Below are 22,599 nucleotides of genomic sequence, written 5' to 3'. Positions count from 1 at the left end.
GGATTTTGAATTTGGCTTGTTAATGAACAGGGAACCAATGTAGATTGGAGAGGACAGAGTGATGTGCAAGAAATACAGGATGTATGCAGCAGAGTTTTCCAAAAAAATCTCTCAATAGTTGTAGACGAGCAAAGCTATTCAACCCAACTTAATTCACTCTACCTGAAAGATTCTAAAGTCCCCCCCACTGTGGCATCCAATTGTTTCTTAAACAATTCCAGGGTTTTCACCTGTACTATAACTTGAAATTTATTGGACAAGGTGCAGTTTGTGTAGGGTGGAGCTTGGGAGCACAGCCCCAAGGCTGTTGGAGAAATCGAGTATGGAGGTAACAAAAACATATAGGCAACTCTGCGGCAGTGGGGATAAGAAGAGCAGAGATTGGCAATTTTATGGAGATGAAAGTAGGCAACCTCGGTGATGTGTAGGATGTGGGGCTTGAAGCTCGGCTCAGGGTTGAATAGGATATGGAGAATGGGGAGGTTGGAATCGGGGGCAAGGTTAAAAGGCTGAGAACCCAAGGCAAATGTGACAAGTAGCACTGTTGTTTTTATGTTCCAAGTATTTTAAGCATCAATTGCAACCGTCAACATTTGTGAACAGGCCACCGAATATTGAGTAGGGTTTAAAGCCTTTGGCAGAAATTGAAGAAGACATTTTTGGAGGGTAATTTCCAAGTTCACACTTCCAGTGGGGAGCCTCGTCCACCAGCAGTACATACTGAAAATCTCACGTGCACTGTTCATTATTTTCTATCAATTAGCGGCCAGAAAAATCATGCCTGAATTTCTGATGTGAATGCTTGATGGACGAGACACCCTGCCACCAGTGTGGTCTTGGAAAATAATCCCCTAGGTGATACCTGAGAATGGACAAAGTAACCACAATGTGGTTGGGAGGAAGACTCACCATGTTGAAAATAGGAACAGGAGTAGGCCATTCAGCCCCTCCAGCCTGCTCCACCATTCAATTTAGGGTGACCATATGTTTTCCGGGGACAGACCCCGGATTAGGTACAGGAAACTCTCTTTTAACCGGCACCTAAATATCCGGAAATCTCTCTTAACCGGTGAAATTCAGGAGTAGGTTCAGGTAAGTTTTATTATATATTAGTGGCCGTGTAACCGGGGTTCCTGCAGCTGTGGCCGTGTAACTGGGGTTCCTGCACCTGTGGCCGTGCAACAGGGACTCCTGGATCTGTAGCCGTGTAACTGGGACTCCTGCACAAGTGCCGTGTAACCGGGGCTCCTGCACCTGTGGCCGTGTACGGGGCTCTCGTACCTTGGTAAGTATATCTCTCTAATCCAGACTTTTTGAACAACCGCCAACACGCCAGTCCCATTGGTGCTGGATAAAAAAGAGTTTCCTGTACTGTGTTCCTGGGCAATGTCCCCGGTTCAAGAAAATTGTCCCTGAATAAAATGATAATTAGTTATCGCAGGTACGGCTGATGTTTACAGTCAACAACCTTGGTCGTCATGTGCTGGTGTCGCTACCCACCATGTCGTCAAACCGAGGTTACTGATGATTGATGGTGGAACTGACCAATCAAAGCAGGGGAAAATTGAGCTGCATCTACGTCATAAATTGGACGAATAAAGTGCGGGCAGAGGCAGGATTATCCTGTAAAAGACAGAGGCCGAGTGGGTGGTGTATTTGGGAAGGAGCAGAGTAAGAATGGAGCAAAGAAAGCATGCCAAATTTAAGAAATGTAAGAAGTCACAACACCAGGTTATAGTCCAACAGCTTTATTTGAAATCACAAGCTTTCGGAGCGCTGCTCCTTCGTCAGGTGAAGAGAAGCATATAGGCACAGCATATATAGTCTTACCTGTAATCATCTGGCAGTGTTCTCTGACTATATATGCTGTGCCTATATGCTTCTCTTCACTTCACCTGACGAAGGAGCAGTGCTCCGAAAGCTTGTGATTTCAAATAAAGCTGTTGGACTATAACCTGGTGTTGTGTGACTTCTTACATTTGTCCACCCCAGTCCAACACCGGCATCTCCACATCAAATTTAAGAAAGTAAGTTTATTTAACTAGTATCTTTTTAAGTACATGGATATGTTGTGTTCTTACTAATTGAGGTGCTTTATCCAACCCCTAGTTCTAAAGAACTCTGGTCCAAAAAATTTTATTTATTTTCATAGATGCTGTTTGTTTTTGTTTCAAATTTCTAGCATATGTAGATTTTTTTTAATCATCTCTAATCGGTCTTTACAGCCCAGTTTTACTTTTTAGGCCCTTTCGTCTTTGTTTTTAGCTTGTGTGCAGTGATACTGAAATAAACACTAGTATTACATTAGTGGCCAACAGTTTAGTGGGAATGGGGTCAAGGGAGCCAGGAAGTGGGTCTCATTCACATAGAGCAGCAGATAAGGGAGAAACTAGAGAAAGACATGGATTCAGGGCTAGGGCACAGGGGAGCCTTGGGAGAAGTTTGGCTTGATGGACAAGGGGATTGGGGGTGTGGAAGAGGCAGATGAACAGATAGACTTGTTTGTCACGAAGATTAAGACTGTGAGCTCCTTCCACGTGCTGTTGGTGAGAACATTGGAATTTCCATAATACATACACTGGAGAAAATTCTGAAGGTTTTTTTTTTAACTCCGCTATAGGAAGGAAGGTGAGCTGAAGCAGGAGCAGAGATGGGCATTGTCACGAAGGTGGAAATGGGCGTTGGCGGTCTTTGATGGAGAGGATTACGGAGTTGGAAACTTGGCTGCGGTGGTAGATCATTGGTTCAACCTGAGGTAGTGGCCAGGGAACGGAGAAGGAATCGATGGCCAAGGAACGGAGTTTGTGGTGGGGCTGAAAATGATGGCTTAGGTGTTCCCAATGTTTAACTGGAGCAATTTTTGGCTTGTCCAGAATTGGATGTCAGACAAGCAATCTGACAACACAAAAGCAGTGGAAGTGTTGAGAGAGGCAGTGGAGAGGTAGAGCTGGGTGTCAGTCAGTGTACAGAAAACTTGGAACTAACGGTTGGATGATGCTTGGTTGTACTTTATGTTCATCAGTATGCAAACTAAAGATAGGAACGTGGGAAAACCGTCAGAGACCCTCCCGTGTAATCTTTCATATCCTGGAACTAGCAGAGCACCTGTTCTACATATCCACATTATCCTTGGCTGCGTGATGGTTGATGGAGGTTAATCTCTAAGGCCGCGATTTTGCTAGCGCTCAGAGGGCGGGTTTGGAGGCGGGTCAGAGGTTAGTCGTTTTGATGGACGGCGGGTCCCAAACCCACCTCCAAACAACTTTCCCAAGTGTCGGGTCCCTGATTTGCACATGGACCCGACACCTAGCGGCGGGAAGAGGATTAAAGGCAATTAACTGCCTATTAACAGGTAGTTGACAGGCTATTTTTGAATTTTGCCGCTTCTGGGTCGGGTTTCCCGACGTCTGGACACCACGCCAGATAAGTGTGGCGTGTTGTGAGTCTGCCGTAATGTTTCTGGATTGATAACAGCTGCAGAAGTGGCGTGAAGGATCCAATGTTGCACTGCTGAGTCTCCGAGGTAAGAATACATTTACGCTTTTCATTAGATTACAAGTTTTGAAATCCACGCCCAGTGCCACCTCATTGGAAGAACCTCTCTCACCAGTGACAGATCGTTTCTGTCATCTCACCTGCAGCTGCCATCTATTCCAGCCTATGGAGAGAGTCATTGGAGAGCCTGGGTGCAAGAGCTCACCTTTTTGCAGTGATTGTCAGTGTTTGCAGCACCTCAATGCTGTCAAACACTGAGAAATCAACTGTCAAAAAAAATTATGCATGGTCCCTTTAAGGAAACCGGCAGATGATGCGTCATCAAATGACGTCATCTGACTGGCTTTCTCTTAATTGGTCGGCAAGCCCGCAGGGCGGGCTTAACGAGGTCAATCAACGTAAAATCACGTCTGTGGGCCGGATACAGCTGGGGGGCGGGACTGGAAGCCGTAAACCAGCTGACCCGCACCCAACCCGACACGGAGGAGAAAATCGCATCCTAAGCGTATTCCACTAGCAGAAGCAACAAAGTCGTCATGCTGGTTTTCTTGAAATGCAGAGCTAGCACAGCAATCATTAATAAATCTGTGAAAAATAAATGATTTGGCCAGTAATATGCAGAAAGAGATTTTCTGAATAGGCCATATAGACAGTGGGTATGAAAAACTGACGTTCCTGAACAGTGTTATTGTATCATTTATAAACGGTGTCTGAATGCGTTTCATTAGTGTAACGTCACATCTGCGGTAACTATATGCGCATTTGTAGTGTACCTGTGTAACTGTTAAAATATAGGCTGCTAAAAAAAATTGCCTTGTGACGCTGCACAACTTTCATTTTCCGTCCTGGTTACTTTGCTGTGCTCCCACCCTGTGCGTTCCCGGATTCGGTTTAGAAAATATGGTCACCCTAATTCAATTAGACCATGGCTGATCTGTACCTCAACTCCATTTACCCGTCTTAGTTCCATATCCCTTGATTGTTTAAAGTCAATGCAGCACCTCGGCTCCCTGTGTTTTTCTGCTCTTTGGTCTTCTTTTCTGCCTGTCTTTTAATTTCCTAATACAATGACCAATCTGAAATGATTACATCGAATTTTATAGCACAGAAGCAGGCCATTCAGCCCAACAGGTCTATGCCGGTGTTTATGCTCCACACAAGCTTCTTCCCACCTTACTTCATCTCGCCCTATCAACATAGTCATAGAGTTATACAGCACAGAAAGAGGACCTTCGGCCCATCGTGTCTGCGCCGGCCATCAAGCCCTGTCTATTCTAATCCCATTTTCCAGCACTTGGTCCGTAGCTGTGTATGCTATGGCGTTTCAAGTGCTCATCTAAATGCTTCTTGAATGTTGTGAGGGTTCCTGCCTCTACCACCCTTTCAGGCAGTGAGTTCCAGATTCCAACCACCCTCTGGGTGAAAAAGTTTTTCCTCAAATCCCCTCTAAACCTCCTGCCACTTACCTTGAAACTATGCCCCCTGGTTATTGACCCCTCTACTAAGGGGAAAAGTTCCTTTCTATCTATGCCCCTCATAATTTTGTACACTTCAATCAGGTCCCCCCTCAGCCTTCTCTGCTCTAAGGAAAACAACCCCAGCCTGTCCAGTCTCTCTTCATAGCTGAAGCGCTCCAGCCCAGGTAACATCCTGGTGAATCTCCTATGCACCCTCTCCAATGCAATCACATCCTTCCTATAGTGTGGCGACCAGAACTACACACAGTATTCCAGCTGTGGCCTAACTAGCGTTTTGTACAGCTCCATCATAACCTCCCTGCTCTTGTCTTCATTAGCCGAGGCATAGAATATAAGTATCCCATATGCCTTTTTAACCACCTTATCTACCTGTCCTGCTGCCTTCAGGGACCTATGTACATGCACAGCAAGGTCCCTCTGATCCTCTGTCCTTCCTAGGGTCCTACCATTCATTGTGTATTCCCTTGCCATGTTTGTCCTCCCAAAATGCATCACCTCACACTTTGCAGGGTTAAATTTCATTTGCCACTGTTCTGCCCATCTGACCAACCCGTATATATCATCCTGTAGCCTGAGGCTTCCCTCCTCGCTATTTACCACTCCACCAATTTTTGCGTCATCTGCGAATTTACTGATCATACCTCCTACATTCATATCTAAATCATTAATGTACACTACAAACAGCAAAGGACCCAGCACCAATCCCTGTGGTACACCACTGGACACAGGCTTCCAGCCACAAAAACAACCTTCGACCATCACCCGCTGCCTCCTGTCACTAAGCCAATTTTGGATCCAATGTGCTAAATTGCCCTGGATCCCATGGGCTCTTACCTTCTTGACCAGTCTCCCATGCGGGAGATATACATATCCTTCTATTCCTTTCTCCCTCGTACTTATTTCTTTGTATTTACTTGTATCTATATTCACTGTTGCTAAGCCTGAAGACAGGTTTTGCATCTCAGCTCCCTGTGTTTTTTCTGCTTTTTTTTTTACTCTGCCTGTCTTTTTTTCCCCCAATACAGTGACCAATCTGGAAGTATTTTCACTGTTTCTAAGGCTAAAGACAGGTTTTGCAACATTATATTTTTAATTGAATCCCACTAATGACAGTCATTGTCATTTTTTTTCTTGAGTGCCTAATGGCATTGGCACATCCGAGTCTCCTATTTGAAACCTGAGTTTAAACTTTGTAATTAAAAATACAAAATACAAGATTATCTAATCTCACCTACCAACTATGGAAAAATTGAAGAACTGATCCAACTGAAAATGTGACATCTGGGAGAAGGGAACCCAAACCTTTGCCTAGGTATAAACAAACTGGTAATTATTGTGCAGACACTGGGATTTTTTAGGACATGGATGGGGAAGGCCAGGTACACACTGCCCATCTTGGACAGCGTGATGTCATTTTGTACACGCTTTCCCAGAACCAAAGTGGGCTTCACTCCTATATTGTGAGAGGATGTTAAATGAAAAAAAGTAACATTTTGTTTTTTACTTGACATCAGTCCCCATTATTTCCAGGGATTTATATCTCAATAGAATCCTCCAAGCAGTGGGCCTTGCAGTTACAGGATTCTCCTGGTTGGGGACTGAAGGCTATAAGATTTTTCAGGTTGAGGCTGACAGACAGTCCACGATTGTAGCTGTTGGGTGACCTGTTGAGTTAAATTAGAAGTTGAAGCCTATCAGTCTTCTGAAATGTTGTTACAAATTAGGGACTCATTAATTAGTCAGTAAACCTGACCATGAAGAAACATGAACAATGATCAGTTTGATTTGCATGAAAATGAACAGAAAACCTGTGGTTCTTTTAGCTGCAGTTTAGATTCATGACTAAAGACATCCTTCATTTGCAACATTCAAACATCTCTTCACAAAGTGTGTTTGATCGCATGCAGTAATATAAAAGTCAATGTATTATCAAGACAGTTCTCAGTCAGCCAAAACACATTAAATCCTCACTGGCAGACTTATTTTCAAAACTTTCACACATCTGTTGATCGATTTCTCCATGCATTATTGATTGAATAATCTGGGCTTTTTCTTGATAGCAGCCTGAAAGAAAGAATTATTCTCAATAACTTCAAAAGCTTTAGATAGTATAAGTTTTTTTTTCTGCTGAATCTTAAACCTTTTCCTGCAACACGAATTTTAAACCAATTGTATACTAGCGTCCCAACAGGTCCATAGTTACACAGCATACGACTATCATAGTGGGAATGTGGTTACACTAACAAACACCAGCATCACCTGGGGTCATTGTTACACTGTACCTACACCAGTACAGTCCCCACCACTTACACTATCCCCGTTGATCCCGTCAGCCGCCTATATTGAGCAATTTTTTTTAAATTCGTTTATGGGATGTGGGCGTTGCTGGCAAGGTCAGCGTTTCTTGCCATCCCTAATTGCCCTTGAGAAGGTGGTGGTGAGCCGCCTTCTTGAACCGTTGCAGTCCATGGGTGAAGGTCCTCCCACCGTGCTGTTAGGTAGGGAGTTCCAGGATTTTGACCCAGCGACGATGAAGGATCGGCGATATACTTCTAAGTCAGGATGGTGTGTGACTTGGAGGGGAACTAGGAAGTGGTGGTGTTCCCATGCACCTACTGCCCTTGGTGGAAGAGGTCACGGGTTTGGGAGTTGCTGCTGAAGAAACCTTGGCGAGTTGCTGCAGTACATCTTGTAGATGGTACACACTGCAGCCATGGTACGCGTGGAGGGAATGAATGTTTAAGGGTGGATGGGGTGCCAATCAAGTGAGCTGCTTTATCCTGGATGGTGTCGAGCTTCTTGAGTGTTGTTGGAACTGCACTTATCCAGGCAAGTGGAGAGTATTCCATCACCCTCCTTACTTGTGCCTTGTAGATGGTGGAAAGGCTTTGGGGAGTCAGGAGGTGAGACACTCGACGTAGAATACCTAGCCTCTGACCTGCTCTTGTTGCCACAGTATTTATGTGGCTGCTCCAGTTAAGTTTCTGGTCAATGGTAACCCCCAGGATGTTGATTTGGGGGATTCGGTGATGGTAATGCCATTGAATGTCAAGGGGAGGTGGTTAGACTCTCGTTTATTGAAGATAGTCATTGCCTGGCACTTCTGTGATGTGAATGTTACCTGCCACTTATCAGCCCAAGCCTGAATGTCGTTCAGGTCTTGTTGCATGCGGGCATGGACTGCTTCAGTATCTGAGGAGTTTTGAATGGTGCTGAACACTGTGCAGTTATCAACGAACATCCCCATTTCTGAGCCTATGTTGGAGGGAAGGTCATTGATGAAGCAGCTGAAGATGGTTGGGCCTAGGACACTGCCCTGAGGAACTCTTGCAGCAATGTCCTGGGGCTGTGATGATTGACCTTCAACCACCACAACCATGTTCCTTTGTGCTAGGTATAACTCCAGCCAGTGGAGAGTTTTTCCCCCGATTCCCATTGACTTCAGTTTTACTAGGGCTCCTTGATGCCACACTCGATCAAATGCTGCCTTGATGTCAAGGGCAGTCACTCTCACCTCACCTCTCGAATCAGCTCCTTTGTCCATGTTTGGGCCAAGGCTGTAATGAGGTCGGGAGCCGAGTGGTCTTGGCGGAACCCAAACTGGGCATCAGGTTATTTGTGAGTAAGTGCCGCTTGATCGCACTGTCAGTGACACCTTCCATCACTTTGCTGATGATTGAGAGTAGACTGATGGGGCGGTATTTGGCCGGATTAGATTTGTCCTACTTTTTGTGGACAGGACATACCTGGGCACTTTTCCACATTGTTGGATAGATGCCAGTGTTGTAGCTGTACTGGAACAGCTTGGCTAGAGGCGCAGCTAGTTCTGGAGCTAACCATTTTTCAGTACCGGAGGCGTCAATTACAAAGGCACCACTTAAATTGTATTAAGCAAGCTAGCTATTTCAGGCAGTTCCAAGCGGCATCATTTACCATCCACGGTTACTCGCCCTGCAGTCCTGTTTTAATGTGCAGTTATTAAGTGCTAATTAAGTGTAAAGACATGCACACATGCGGCGGCAGTGGTTCAGGAACTTCGAATTTAACCAGGGCAGTGAGGTTTCATTTTTATTACATTATTTAAAGTGGTTCTGCTGAGTGGAATTAAGACCGTGAAGTCGGTGCTGGCATAAATACTACGTGGCTTGTAGATACATTAGTACAAGGAAGCAGCATCAACAATCTTATCTGTTTAGGGCTTTTAGAGGTCGTTACTTTTGAACAGTGTTACAGTACTTCTAATTTTATTAACGCTACCGCATTGTACTGGTCATTGTGTAAAGCGGGCAAATCACGTTCACACTCTGGCATCACCCCTCAGCCTTACTTGCACTGCATGAACACTGCCATTACCCGCTACCATGTTTACAATGCACCAACATCGGTGTCACCTCAGGTCGTGTTTACACTGCACCAACACAAGTATCACATGGAGATATGTTCACACAGTTTTAATTACATGCTCCCTAGAAGTTAAACAGATGACTCTTGTGGGATATCTATGGATTTGGGCTTATAGCAGTTTAGTATCAGTGTAGCACAAACTTACCCCAATTCCTTCTGTAGTCGCTCATATGTGTTCTTTAGATTTTGATTTGTCACTGAGACTGACACATCAGGGATAAACCAAGCTGCAAGGTACTTGATGCAAACAACAACATTCTGAAACAGAAATGAAAACAATTGTTTGATTCAACATTCTTATTGTGCTTGTACAGCAAACTACCTCACTTCAATAAGATTAAATCTATAAAATCAGTTAATATTCAAACCCTCGAACTGTATTTAGGTCATGGAGAGCAATAGTATTTAATACTGTGTAATAAGCGCCATATAGAATCATAGAATGGTTACAGCACAGAAGGAGGCCATTCGTCCTGTCGAGTCCGTGCCAGCTCTCTGCAAGAGCACTTCAGCTAGTCCCACTCCCCCACCCTTTCCCCGTAGACCTGCAAAATTTTTTCCTTCAGATAATTATCCAATTCCCTTTTGAAAGCGACAATTGAATCTGCCTCCACCACCCTCTCGGGCAGTGCATTCCAGATCCTAACCACTCGCTGCGTAAAACAGTTTTTCCTCCTGTCGCCTTTGGTTCTTCTGCCAATCACCTTAAATCTGTGTCCTCTGGTTCTCGACCTTCCGCTAATGAGAACAGTTTCTCTCTATCTACTCTGTCTCGACCTCATGATTTTGAACACCACTATCAAATCTTTCAACCTTCTCTGCTCTAAGGAGAACAACCCCAGCTTCTCCAGTCTATCCACATAACTGAAGTCCCTCATCCCTGAAGTCCCTCATCCCTGAAACCATTCTTGTAAATCTTTTCTGCACTCTCTCTTAAGACCTTCACATCCTTCCTAAACTGCAGTGCCCAGAATTAGACACAATACTCCAGTTGAGGTCAGACCAGTGTTTTATAAAGGTTCATCATAACTTCCTTGCTTTTGTACTCTATGGGCAGGATTTTCATTGAGCCGTGGAGGCGGGATTGGAGGCATGTGGGGGATTAAAATCTTGAAATCACGGGGCACGGACCCATCCTGCCCCCAACCCGCCTCCGTGCCAGTTTCAAAGGAGGCGGGTACCCGACCCGTGCTGGGACCTACCTCCCCGAGGCGGGAAGGGGATTAGTGCCAATTAACTGCCTGTTAACAGGTAGTTAACAGGCAGTTTTTAGCCTAATCCCTATTTTATTGGTGAAGTGTGGGATTCCCGACGGCTCCAAACCACGCCAAGTTAGCGAGGCGGGCCGTCGGGATGAAGGGCTTGGAGGGGTCGAGATGTCTGGTGTTCAGGTGAGTGATGGGTGCATGAGTGCAGAGGTAAGTGTGTTTGGTGTGTGTAAAGTGTTTAAAGAAGTTTTACTTACATGTACTTGCCTTTATAGCCTTCCTTCCTTCAGGTCTCGGGAGTCCCTCATCTCACCGGCACAGAAAGCAGAATGGCCGCGATCTGTCAAAATCTGCAGCATTCAGCTTTCTGTTCCGGAGAGATCTCTAAATCATCCTGAGGGGAAGGAATTAACTTATACAGATTGTCAGTGTTTGACAGCTTCAAACAGCTGTGAAACACTGATATTTCATCTATCAAAAGCTCTTGACAGATGAAATGTCTGTCTGTGATGTCACCTGTTGCCGGGTGGCCCTTAATTGGCCTGCTGAGCCCGCTGGGTGGGCTCAACAAGGTCAATCAAGTGAAAATTGCGTGGGTTGGCCACAACTCGATGGAGGTGGTACTACAGCCCCAAAAGTTGTAGTCCCGCCTCCTACACGCCTCCTCAATGAAAATCCAGCCCTATGCATCTATTTATGAAGCCCAGGATTCCGTATGCATTTTTAACCGATTTCTCAACCTGCCTACCACCTTCAACAATTTGTGCACATATACCATCTTTAGAATTGTATCCTTTAGTTTCTATTGCCTCTCCTCATTCTTCCTACCTAAATGTATAACTTCGCACTTTTCTGCATTAAATTTCATCTGCCACGTGTCCGCCAATTCCACCAGCCTGTCTGTCCTCTTGAACTCTATCACTATCCTCCTCACTGTTCACTATACTTCCAAGTTTTGTGTCATCTGCAAATTTTGAAATTGTGCCCTGTACACCCAAGTTCAAGTCATTAATATATATCAAGAAAAGCAGTGGTCCTAGTACCGATTCCTGGAGAACACCACTGTGTACCTTCCTCCAGTCCGTAAAACAACCGTTCACCACTATTCTCTGTTTGCTGTCACTTAGCCAATTTTGTATCCATGCTGCCACTGTCCCTTTTATTCCATGGGCTTCAACTTTGCTGGAAAGCCTATTATGTGGCACTTTATCAAATGCCTTTTGGAAGTCCAAGTACACCACATCAACTGCATTACCCTCATAAACCCTCTCTCTCTTACCTCATCAAAAAACTCAATCAAGTTAGTTAAACACAATTTGCCTTTCACAGATCCGTGCTGGCTTTCCTTAATTAATCCACACTTGTCCAAGGGACTGTTAATTTTGTCCTGAATTATCATTTCTAAAAGCTTCCCCACTACCGAGGTTAAACTGACTGGCCTGTAGTTGCTGGGTTTATCGTTGCACCCTTTTTTGAACAAGGGTGTAACATTTGCAATTCTTCAGTCCTCTGGCACCACCCCCGTATCTAAGGAGGATTGGAAGATTATGGCCAGTACTGCTGCAATATGACCCAGAGGAGAGCCAGAATTTATCACCGTGTAACTATACAGAGAAGCACTTGTACATTTACCTCAAATAAAACAAGAAATGCCAAACGAGCAGCAAAAATGTGCCAGAACTGGATTGTATACTCATAATCACCAGCACTTCTGTAATCACGATACCTGGGGAGGAGACACAGTATAAGCAAATTCAAAACCTGTGAGCCAAAGTGTCAACTAAATGTCCTGAGAAACATTATGACCTAGAAAACCAGCAGGCCAGGAAGCCTGGCAATTACACTGAGATCACACCTGCTGTTGACCTCTGCTACCTGTCGACCCACTCTGTAAATGGAATGAAAAGCTCGCTGAAGTTTTGGAGATCTTCAGGGGTTCAGGCTGCATCCTGTGTTTGGGCCCCCAGTTGGAGCCCACAATCACTCATCAGGAGTACCTGTGCCAACCCAATGCTGGGTCTCTGAGGACTGATAACGTAGAAACTCCCGGTGTAGAGAGTCCCCAGCCCTGACCCCTCCTACATTGATGGCCATGTCTGAGGTGGGCGAAAATTCTAACCCCCAACAGTCCATTGTAGGGACCCAATGTATCCAGATCCCGACCTAGTATCTGTTCATCCAGCGTACTGTCTCCAAAGTTTTGGCAGGAGTACACCTAAAGGACCTGTCTGTAGTATATAAGATCCACATTTGCACTTTAGCAACTCATCAGGCTTACTTTGATGGCATCTCCCAGCCACGTGATCTCTGCCACCAAGAAAGACGAGCAGCAAATTTGTGTGAACAATATTATCTTCAAATTATTCTCCAAGTCACACCATCCTAGCTTGCACATGTGTCCTGTTCCTTCATCATCACTGGGTCAGTTTCCAAGAATTTCCTATCTAACACTACTGTGGGTGAACTATCACCACAAAGACTGCAGCGGTGCAAGAAGGCAGCTCACCACTAACTTCTCAGGTCAACTAGGGAGGGCCAGCATCACTCCCATTCAGAGAACAAAAAAAATCCCCCCTCATTAAGCTTTTAAGGTTAAATAGTCTAAGTTGTTCCTCATAACTCAATCCTCTGACAGTATGAATCAGTGTAATGGCCCTTTTCATAATTCCATAAAAATTGAGATGTTTCCCTTTTGTCTCGGACCAAAACTGAATGTAGTACTCAAGATGCAACCTTACCAGAGCACTGTACAGTTTCAGTATGATGGCCTCAGACTTGCACTCTACTGATTTAATAATATAGCTCAGGATTTGCTAGCTGAGTTGATTGCTGCTCCACAATGAATAAACTTTACTGTCATTGCCAGACCTCTAAAATGGCAGGGGGTTGGGAACCTGTGCAGGGAGACAGAGGAAAGGGTAACAAGAATAGAAGCAAAAGACAGGAAGGAGAAAATCAAACATGGCCACAGTAAATAATATTTCTAAAAGGTCTAAGGGTGTTAAAAAAACAAGCCTGAAGGCTTTGTGTCTTAATGCGAGGAGCATTCGTAATAAGGTGGATGAATTAGCTGCGCAAATAGATGTAAACGGATATGATATGATTGGGATTATGAAAACATGGCTCCAGGGTGACCAAGGCTGGGAACTCAACATCCAGGGGTATTCAATATTCAGGAAAGACAGGCAAAAAGGAAAAGAAGGTGGGGTAGCATTGCTGGTTAAAGAGGAGATTAACACAATTGTAAGGAAGGGGATATTAGCTCTGATGATGTGGAATCTGTATGGGTAGAGCTGAGAAATACCATGGGGCAGAAAACATTAGTGGGAGTTGTATACAGACCCCCAAACAGTAATGCGGAGGTTGGGGATGGCATTAAACGGGAAATTAGAGACGCGTGCAATAAGGGCACAGCAGTTATCATGGGTGACTTTAATCTACATAGATTGGGCTAACCAAACTAGTAACAATACTGTGGAGGAGGAATTCCTGGAGTGTATACGGGATGGTTTCCTGGACCAATATGTCGAGGAACCAACTAGAGATCAGGCCACCTGGGTATTATGTAATAAGAAAGAAATAATTAGCAATCTTGTGCGAGGCCCCTTGGGGCGGAGCGATCATAGTATGATAGAATTCTTCATTAAGATGGAGAGTGAAGTATTTGACTCAGAGACTAGGGTCCTGAATTTAAATAAAGGAAATTACGATGGTATGAGGTGCGAGTTGGGTAGGATTGATTGGGGAATGTTACTCAAAGGGTTGACGGTGGATAGGCAATGGCAAACATTTAAAGATCGCATGGATGAACTACAGAATTTGTTCATCCCTGTTTGGCATATAAATAAAACAAAAAATGTGAATCAACCGTGGCTAACAAGGGAAATTAGGGATAGCATAAGATCCAAGGAGAGGACATATAAATTGGCCAGAAAAAGCAGCAAACCTGAGGATTGGGAGCAGTTTAGGATTCAGCAAAGGAGGACAAAGGGATTAATTAAGAGGGGGAAAATAGAGTATGAGTAAGCTTGCAGGGAACATAAAAACTGACTAAAAGCTTCTATAGATAGGCGAAGAGAAAAAGATTGGTGAAGTCAAGCGTAGGTCCCTTGCAGTCAGAATCAGGGGAATTTATAATGGGGAACAAAGAAATGGCAGACCAATTAAATACATACTTTGGTTCTGTCTTCACAAAGGAGGACACAAATAACCTCCCAGAGATGTCAGGGAACATAGGGTCTAATGAGAGGGAAGAACTAAATGAAATCAGTATTTGTAGGGAAATGGTGTTCGGGAAATTGACGGGATTGAAAGCTGATAAATCCCCAGGACCTGATAATCTACATCCTAGGGTACTTAAGGAAGTGGCCCTAGAAATAGTAGATGCATTGCTGGTCATCTTCCAAATTTCTATCGACTCTAGAACAAGGATATTCAAAAAAGGTGGTAGAGAGAAAACGGGGAATTATAGACCGGTAAGCCTGACATCGGTAGTGGGGAAAATGCTAGAGTCCATTATAAAAGATGTAATAGCAGAGCACTTGGAAAACAGTGACAGCATGGATTTACAAAAGGTAAATCGTGTTTGACTAATCTACTGGAATTTTTTGAGGATGTAACTGGTAGAATAGATAAGGGAGAACCAGTGGATGTGTATTTGCGAGCACATACTTTATAATGTGGATAAATGCAAGGTTATCCACTTTGGTGGCAAAAACAGGAAGGCAGATTATTATCTGAACGGCAATAGATTGGGAGAAGGGGAAGTGCAACGAGACCTGGGTGTCCTTGTACACCAGTGACTTGGCCTCCACAGCCTTCTGTGGTCGAGAATTCCACAGGTTCACCACCCTCTGAGTGAAGACATTTCTCCTCATCTCAGTCCTAAATGTCCTACCCCGAATCCTGAGACTGTGACCCCTCGTTCTAGACCCCCAGCCAGGGGAAACATCCTCCTTGCATCCAGTCTGTCTAGCCCTGTCAGAATTTTATACGTTTCAATGAGATCCCCTCTCATTCTTCTAAACCATCCCTGGAATCACTCTCGTAAATCTTTTCTGCACCCTCTCTAAGGCTTTCACATCCTTCCTAAAGTGTGGTGCCCAGAATTGGACACACTACTGCAGTTGAGGCCGAACCAGTGTTTTATACAGGTTCATCATAATTTCCACACTTTTGTACTTTATACCTCTATTCATGAAGCTCAGGATCCCGCAAGCTTTTTTAACTGCTTTCTCAACCTGCCCTGCCACCTTCAACGATTTGTGCACATATACCCCTAGGTCTCTCTGTTCATGCACCCCCTTTAGGATTGGAATAAACGGGTCTTTTTCCGAGTGGAAGGCAGTGACTAGTGGGGTACTGCAGGGATCGGTGCTCGGACCCCAGTTATTCACAATATATATAAATGATCTAGACGAGGGAACTAGATGTAATATCTCCAAGTTTGCAGACGACACAAAGCTGGGTGGGCGTGTGTGCAGTGAGAAGGATGCAGAGAAACTCCAGTACGATTTGGACAGATTGGGCAGATGCATGGCACATACTTTATAATGTGGATAAATGCAAGGGTATCCACTTTGGTGGCAAAAACAGGAAGGCAAGATTATTATCTGAGCGGCAATAGATTGGGAAAAGGGGAAGTGCAACGAGACCTGGGTGTCCTTGTGCACCAGTCGCTGAAGGTAAGCATGCAGGTGCAGCAGGCGGTTCAGAAGGCAAATGGTATGCTGGCCTTCATAGCGAGGGGATTCAAGTACAGGAGCAAGGATGTCTTGCTGCAGTTGTACAGGGCCTTGGTGAGACCACACCTTGAGTATTGTGTGCAGTTTTGGTCGCCTTATCTGAGGTAGGATGTTCTTGCCATGGAGGGAGTGCAGGGAAGAGTCACCAGACTGATACCTGGGATGGCAGGAATACTGTATGAAGAGAGAGTGGGTCGATTAGGCTTATATTCACTAGAGTTTAGAAGAATGAGGGGATCTCATTGAAACTTATAAAATTCTAACAGGACTAGACAGACTAGATGCAAGAAGGCTGTTCCCGATGGCGGGGGAGTTCAGAACCAGGGGTCACAGTCTAAGGATAAGGGGTAAGCCATTTAGGACTGAGATGAGGAGGAATTTCTTCACCCAGTGGTGAACCTGTGGAATTCTGTACCACAGATGACAGTTGAGGCCAATTCATTAAATATATTCAAGAAGGAGTTAGATATATTTCTTAAGGCTAAGGGGAATCAAGGGATATGGGGAGAAAGCAGGGACATATTGACGTAATAAAACTCACTATGCACTTGGTTTGAGTATAAAGCAAGGCTTTAATCAACTTGTTTCAAAACATGGAGTTCTAGTTATCTTTCACTAGTTCCTGTTTACAAAATGTCCTGGGCAAGCTGGGCCCACGCCTGAGTATTTATACTCCTTGGACGGCGCCACCAGCTGGCCGTCCAGTGTTATTTCATGAGTCTTTCTTCATGGATCATAAGATTCATAACATTGGGTACTGAATTTGGATGATCAGCCATGATCGCATTGAATGGCGGAGCAGGCTCGAGGGGCCGAATGGCCTACTACTGCTCCTATCTTCTATGTTTCTATGTACCCTTTAGTTTATATGTCCTCTCTTCATTCTTTCTACCAAAATGTATCACTTCGCACTTTTCTGCATTAAATTTCATCTGCCATGTGTCCGCCCATTCCACCAGCCTGTCTATGTCCTCTTGAAGTCTATCACTATCCTCCTCACTGTTCACTATACTTCCAAGTTTTGTGTCATCTGCAAATTTTGAAATTGTGCCCTGTACACTTACATCCAAGTCATTAATATATATCAAGAAAAGCAGTGGTCCTAGAACCGAGCCCTGGGGACCACCACAATATACCTTCCTCCAGTCTTTCTAAATTTCTTGGCTTCCCCCACCCCGACTTTAGTATCATCTGTGAATTTGACCAAACTATATTCCCTCATCTTACAGGATACTCACGGATTGAAGAGTAAACTAGTTCTGATGGTTCAGTCTTAAAAGGCACTGTGAAACCAAGCCACGCAGACCAGGCAGGTATCAGGTTCGATCCCTGGTCTTTGCTGCATTAATTGAGCTCAGCAAAGGTTCTTGCTCCTGATCATTATGCATTTACTCATGCTGCAAAGTGCAAATGTGTGAATATTGAGTGAGGACAGGATGAGACTTAGCTTTGTGCATTCTGCAGTCAAATCCCTCCAACACTTTGCTTATGCTTACATATGTAAGATGCCCACATGGGCAAGGTATCTGGAGGGTGTCTGGGGCCATGAAACGATACCTCATCATGAGTCCGTAGTTTCAGAAGAGAAGGAAAGAGATTAGTAAAGAGAAAGTATGAAAAAAGAAAAAGATTAGTGAAGACAAATGTAGGTCCCTTACAGTCAGAAACGGGAGAATTTATAATGGGGAACAAGGAAATGGCTGAGCAATTAAACAAATACTTTTGTTCTGTCTTCACAGTAGAGGACACAAATAACTTCCCAGAAATGCTGAGGAACCAAGGGTCTAGTGAGAAGGAGGAATTAAAGGAAATTAGTATTAGTAAAAAAATAGTGCTGGAGAAATTAATGGGACTGAAAGCTGATAAATCCCCAGGGCCTGATAATCTGCATCCAGAGTACTAAAAGAGGTTGCCATGGAAATAGTGGATGCATTGGTTGTCGTCTTCCAAAATTCTATAGATTATGGAACTGTTCCTGCAGATTGGAGGGTGGCAAATGTAACCCCACTATTTAAAAAAGGAGGGAGAGAGAAAACAGGGAACTACAGACCGGTTATCCTAACATCAGTAGTAGGGAGTCTATTATAAAGGATATGATAACAGGACACTTAGAAAATATCAATGGGATTAGACAAAGTCAACATGGATTTATGAATGGGAATTCCTGTTTGAGGATGTAACTGGTAGAATAGATAAGGGAGAACCAGTGTATGTGGTGTATTTGGATTTTCAGAAGGCCTTTAATAAAGTCTCACATAAGAGGTTAGTGTGCAAAATTAAAGCACATGGGATTAGGGGTAATATACCGGCATGGATTGAAAATTAGTTAACAGACAGGAACCAGAGTAGGAATAAATGGGTCTTTTTCGGGGTGGCAGGTGGTGACTAGTGTGGTACCGCAGGGATCAGTGCTTGGGCCCCGGCTATTCACAATATATATCAATGATTTGGATGAGGGAACCAAATGCAATATTTCCAAGTTTGCTGATGACACAAAACTAGTTGGGATTGAGAGTTGTGAGGAGGATGCAAAGAGGCTTCAAGGCGATTTAGACAAGTTGAGTGAGTGGGGAAATACATGGCAGATGCAGTATAACCTGGATAAATGTGAAGTTATCCACTTCGGTCGGAAAAACAGAAAGGCAGAGTATTATTTAAATCGTGATAGATTGGGAAATGTTGATGTACAAAGGGACCTGGGTGTCCTTGTACACCAGTCACTGAAAGCAAACATGCAGGTGCAGCAAGCAGTTAGGAAGGCAAATGGTATGTTGACCTTCATTGCAAGGGGATTTGAGTACAGGAGCAAGGATGTCTTACTACAGTTATACAGGGCCTTGGTGAGACCACACCTGGAGTACTGTGTGCCGTTTTGGTCTCCTTACCTAAGAAAGGATATACTTGCCATAGAGGGAGTGCAGCGAAGGTTCACCAGACTGATTCCTGGGATGGCAGGACTGTCGTATGAGGAGAGATTGGGTCGACTAGGCCTGTATTCACTAGAGTTTAGAAGAATGAGAAGGGATCTCATTGAAACGTATAAAATTCTGACAGGGCTAGACAGACTGGATGCAGGGAGGATGTTTCCCCTGGCTGGGGGGTCTAGAACGAGGGGTCACAGTCTCAGGATACGAGGTAGGACATTTAGGACTGAGATGAGAAATTTCTTCACTCAGAGGGTGGTGAACCTGTGGAATTCTCGACCACAGAAGGCTGTAGAGGCCAAGTCACTGAATATATTTAAGAAGGAGATAGATTTCTAGACACAAAAGGCGTCAAGGGGTATGGAGAGAGAGCGGGAATATGGTATTGAGATAGAGGATCAGCCATGATCATATTGAATGGCGGAGCAGGCTCGAAGGGCCGAATGGCCTACTCCTGCTCCTATTTTTCTTTGTTTTTTTTCTATTAGTAAAATGAGGACAAGAAACCTAATGGATATTGGTATACACAGGGATAAAAAGACCTGGCAATATTATACCTGCAGTAGGTTACTTGGAATCCCAGTGACTGTGACCCATTGTCCTTCAGAAGCGTTCTGTTCTCAAAGTTTGTCACGTAGAACACAGAGAGGCTGCTATTAACGTACCCAGTCAAACAGCTGAAAGGTAAACAAACATAGGTCAACAGTATAGCTAGCATTTGAACGAAGCGGTATCAGCACACAGACACAGACAATGTTGTGCATCAGTGCAATATATATTCACCTAGACATTCTGTCCCCAAAAATCTGTGAGCCGCAATCCAACATGATGTATGCATTCAAAATGATGCATCCATGTTTCATGGAGAGGTAAGGATGTACTGCTCAGGCAACTCTTTCCTTGCAGTCAAGGCAACTGCGCATCAAAACTGTCTGATTTCCTCGGATTTCCCACTGTATCCATTTCAGTGGGAGGAGTGACTCGATGTCAGAGGAATAGGTTTCCAATAAGTTCTCGGGAGGGGAGAATGCACTTTTAGTATCAACGAGTACCTAATTCCACCACGTGTGTGTTTGGACAATCAGAAATTGGGTTTGAATCCTAGTGCTGGCCCATGTTATGGGCGATTTTATGATACTGTACTCTCAGCACAAAGCCTCAACCCTGTACAACACAGGTGTATAAATATGCTCTTTATTTCTGTGCCTTTACAACTGATTGTGCTGTACTTTGTAATCTATTTGCCAAAGTTTCTATAATGCATGTTTCGTACTCACTTATCGTTTGAACTGCGTCCACCTGCACATGGACCATATCCATACTTGTAAACCAATCGAGGGATAAAATCTGATGTAATCGCGATCACCAACCCATTACCAATGACAGCTAGAACGCCAACTATCTCCAGCACCCGCACCCATATACCTGGAACACAGACACGCGGGTCATTGTTTTGCTACCACAGGCTCAATGAGCTGAGGTTTTATGTGTACAATTTCTCCCCTTTTCTTCCCTCCTCTTGAAGGTTTTTTTCCTGCTGGCATATACTTCCAAGTTCCTCGCTTCTATTGAGCAACTGCATTCCATTCTGATTACATACGATGGGCTTGACTGTATCACACACAAGTAGTGAGGTCACAAGTTGTTGTCAGGTTTGTAATGATCAGTAACATGTCATTCTAGAATGGTACACTAGGTGGAGCTGTATGTTTAGTAGCGGGTCTCGCAGACAGGCTGTCTTGGCTGACAAGTTAGGAATGAACTTTCCAATGAAGTTTATCATCCCCATGATGCGTAGCACTCCTTTTTTGTCAGTGGGTCGGGGCATGTTGAGTATGGCGTTTACTTTTTCCATATCTGGCTCTATTCCATTACCAGATAGATTATCTCCTAGGAAAGTGACTTCCTGGACGCCAAACTGACACTTGGCTTTGTTGAGCTTCAGTCCATTCCGGCGTATGCTCTGTAGCACTTTAGTCAGTCTCTCATTGTGTTCTTTCAGTGTGGAGCCCCAGATGATGATGTCATCAACATAGACCCGAACTCCTTCCAGACCTTCAATTATGTGTTCCATCGCTCTATGAAAGATTTCAGATGCAGATATTATCCCGAAAGGCATTCTGAGGAAACAATACCTGCCAAATGGTGTGTTGAAGGTACAGTATTTGGTGCTCTCTTCATCCAATTTTAGTTGCCAAAATCCTTGTGAGGCATCGAACTTTGTGAAGTATCTGGCACCTGACATTTCACTGGTGATTTCTTCTCGCTTGGGAATCTGGTAGTGTTCACGTTGTATGTTTGCATTTAAGTCCTTTGGATCCATGCATACTCTTAGATCATTGTTCTTTTTCTTTACACATACCATGGAGTTAACCCAGTCTGTTGGCTCTTCGACTTTCCTGATGACTCCTAGTGTGGTCATTCTGTCTAGTTCTTTCTTGAGCCGGTCACGCAGGGGTGCTGGAACTCTCCGTGGAGCATGTACCACTGGCTGAGCATCCTCCTTTAGCTGGATCTTGTAAGTGAATTGTAGAACACCAAATCCTTTGAACACATCCTGGAAATTACTCACTACAGAATCCACTGAGTCATCTGGTTTGCTTATGGCACAGTTTATACGGTAGACTCTCTTGACCAGTTCTAAGTCCTCACAAGCTTTGTCACCTAGTAGTGAATCAAGTCCTTCAGCCACAACAGAAAACATGAGATGATGCACTTTGTCTTTGATTGTCACTTTAAGTGTGCATACACCTAAGCTATCTATTTTCTGTCCATTATAGTTCTTCAGTAGTACTGACTTTTTCTGTATTTTGGGCTTTTCTTTCATATTTTTTATGTCACTCATACTGATTAAGTTTGCTTTTGCCCCAGTGTCTAGTTTCAGTGTAACTAATGCTCCATTTACCTGCAATGGCATAATCCATTTGTCCTCTTTTACTGCATTAACTTTATGTTCAGCATTGTCCATTCCTGAGGGCTGCACATTTTCTGTATCCTTTTCTATATTGTCACATGACACCATTCCTACAAAAAATGTCTCACTTAAATCAGTGTCCTCTTTTACTGCATTAACTTTATGTTCTTTCTTTGTTTTTACTTTTGAAAAGCATTGTCTGGCAAAGTGATTCTTTCCATTACACTTTGTGCACATTTTCCCAAACGCTGGGCATTGTCTTGACTGGTGCTGGTAACCACAGCGTTTACAATTGAAAGTTCCATCCTCCGATTGCTTTGCATTCCTGTTCTGTCCACGTTTCTTCCCCTTGCAGGACACAGCACCGACAGCTGCACTGTCACTCACTACAGTCACACAATTATTAATTTCACTGAAAGTCTTTGCGTGCTG

At 44.1% G+C, this 22,599-nt stretch overlaps 1 protein-coding gene across 1 annotated transcript in view; it reads right to left on the bottom strand.

Moving 5' to 3' along the window:
- Positions 1–1,949: 1,949 nt before the first annotated feature.
- Positions 1,950–22,599, bottom strand: part of ano9b (anoctamin 9b) — a 175,497-nt gene continuing 154,847 nt past the window's right edge. The window contains exons 20-24 of the mRNA XM_086008500.1: positions 20,531–20,678; positions 19,811–19,930; positions 12,218–12,311; positions 9,523–9,635; positions 1,950–7,037 (exon numbers count right to left, since the gene is read on the bottom strand). Coding sequence (XP_085864626.1) covers positions 6,968–7,037; positions 9,523–9,635; positions 12,218–12,311; positions 19,811–19,930; positions 20,531–20,678 — 545 coding nt within the window. The 3' untranslated portion in view covers positions 1,950–6,967. The remainder of the gene's footprint in view (positions 7,038–9,522; positions 9,636–12,217; positions 12,312–19,810; positions 19,931–20,530; positions 20,679–22,599) is intronic.

This window comes from Somniosus microcephalus, chromosome 15 (assembly GCF_052327205.1).
Source record: "Somniosus microcephalus isolate GS21.2 chromosome 15, FLI_Smic_1.0, whole genome shotgun sequence".
Lineage (NCBI taxonomy): Eukaryota > Metazoa > Chordata > Chondrichthyes > Squaliformes > Somniosidae > Somniosus > Somniosus microcephalus.
This window is presented reverse-complemented; position numbering and strand designations above follow the sequence as displayed.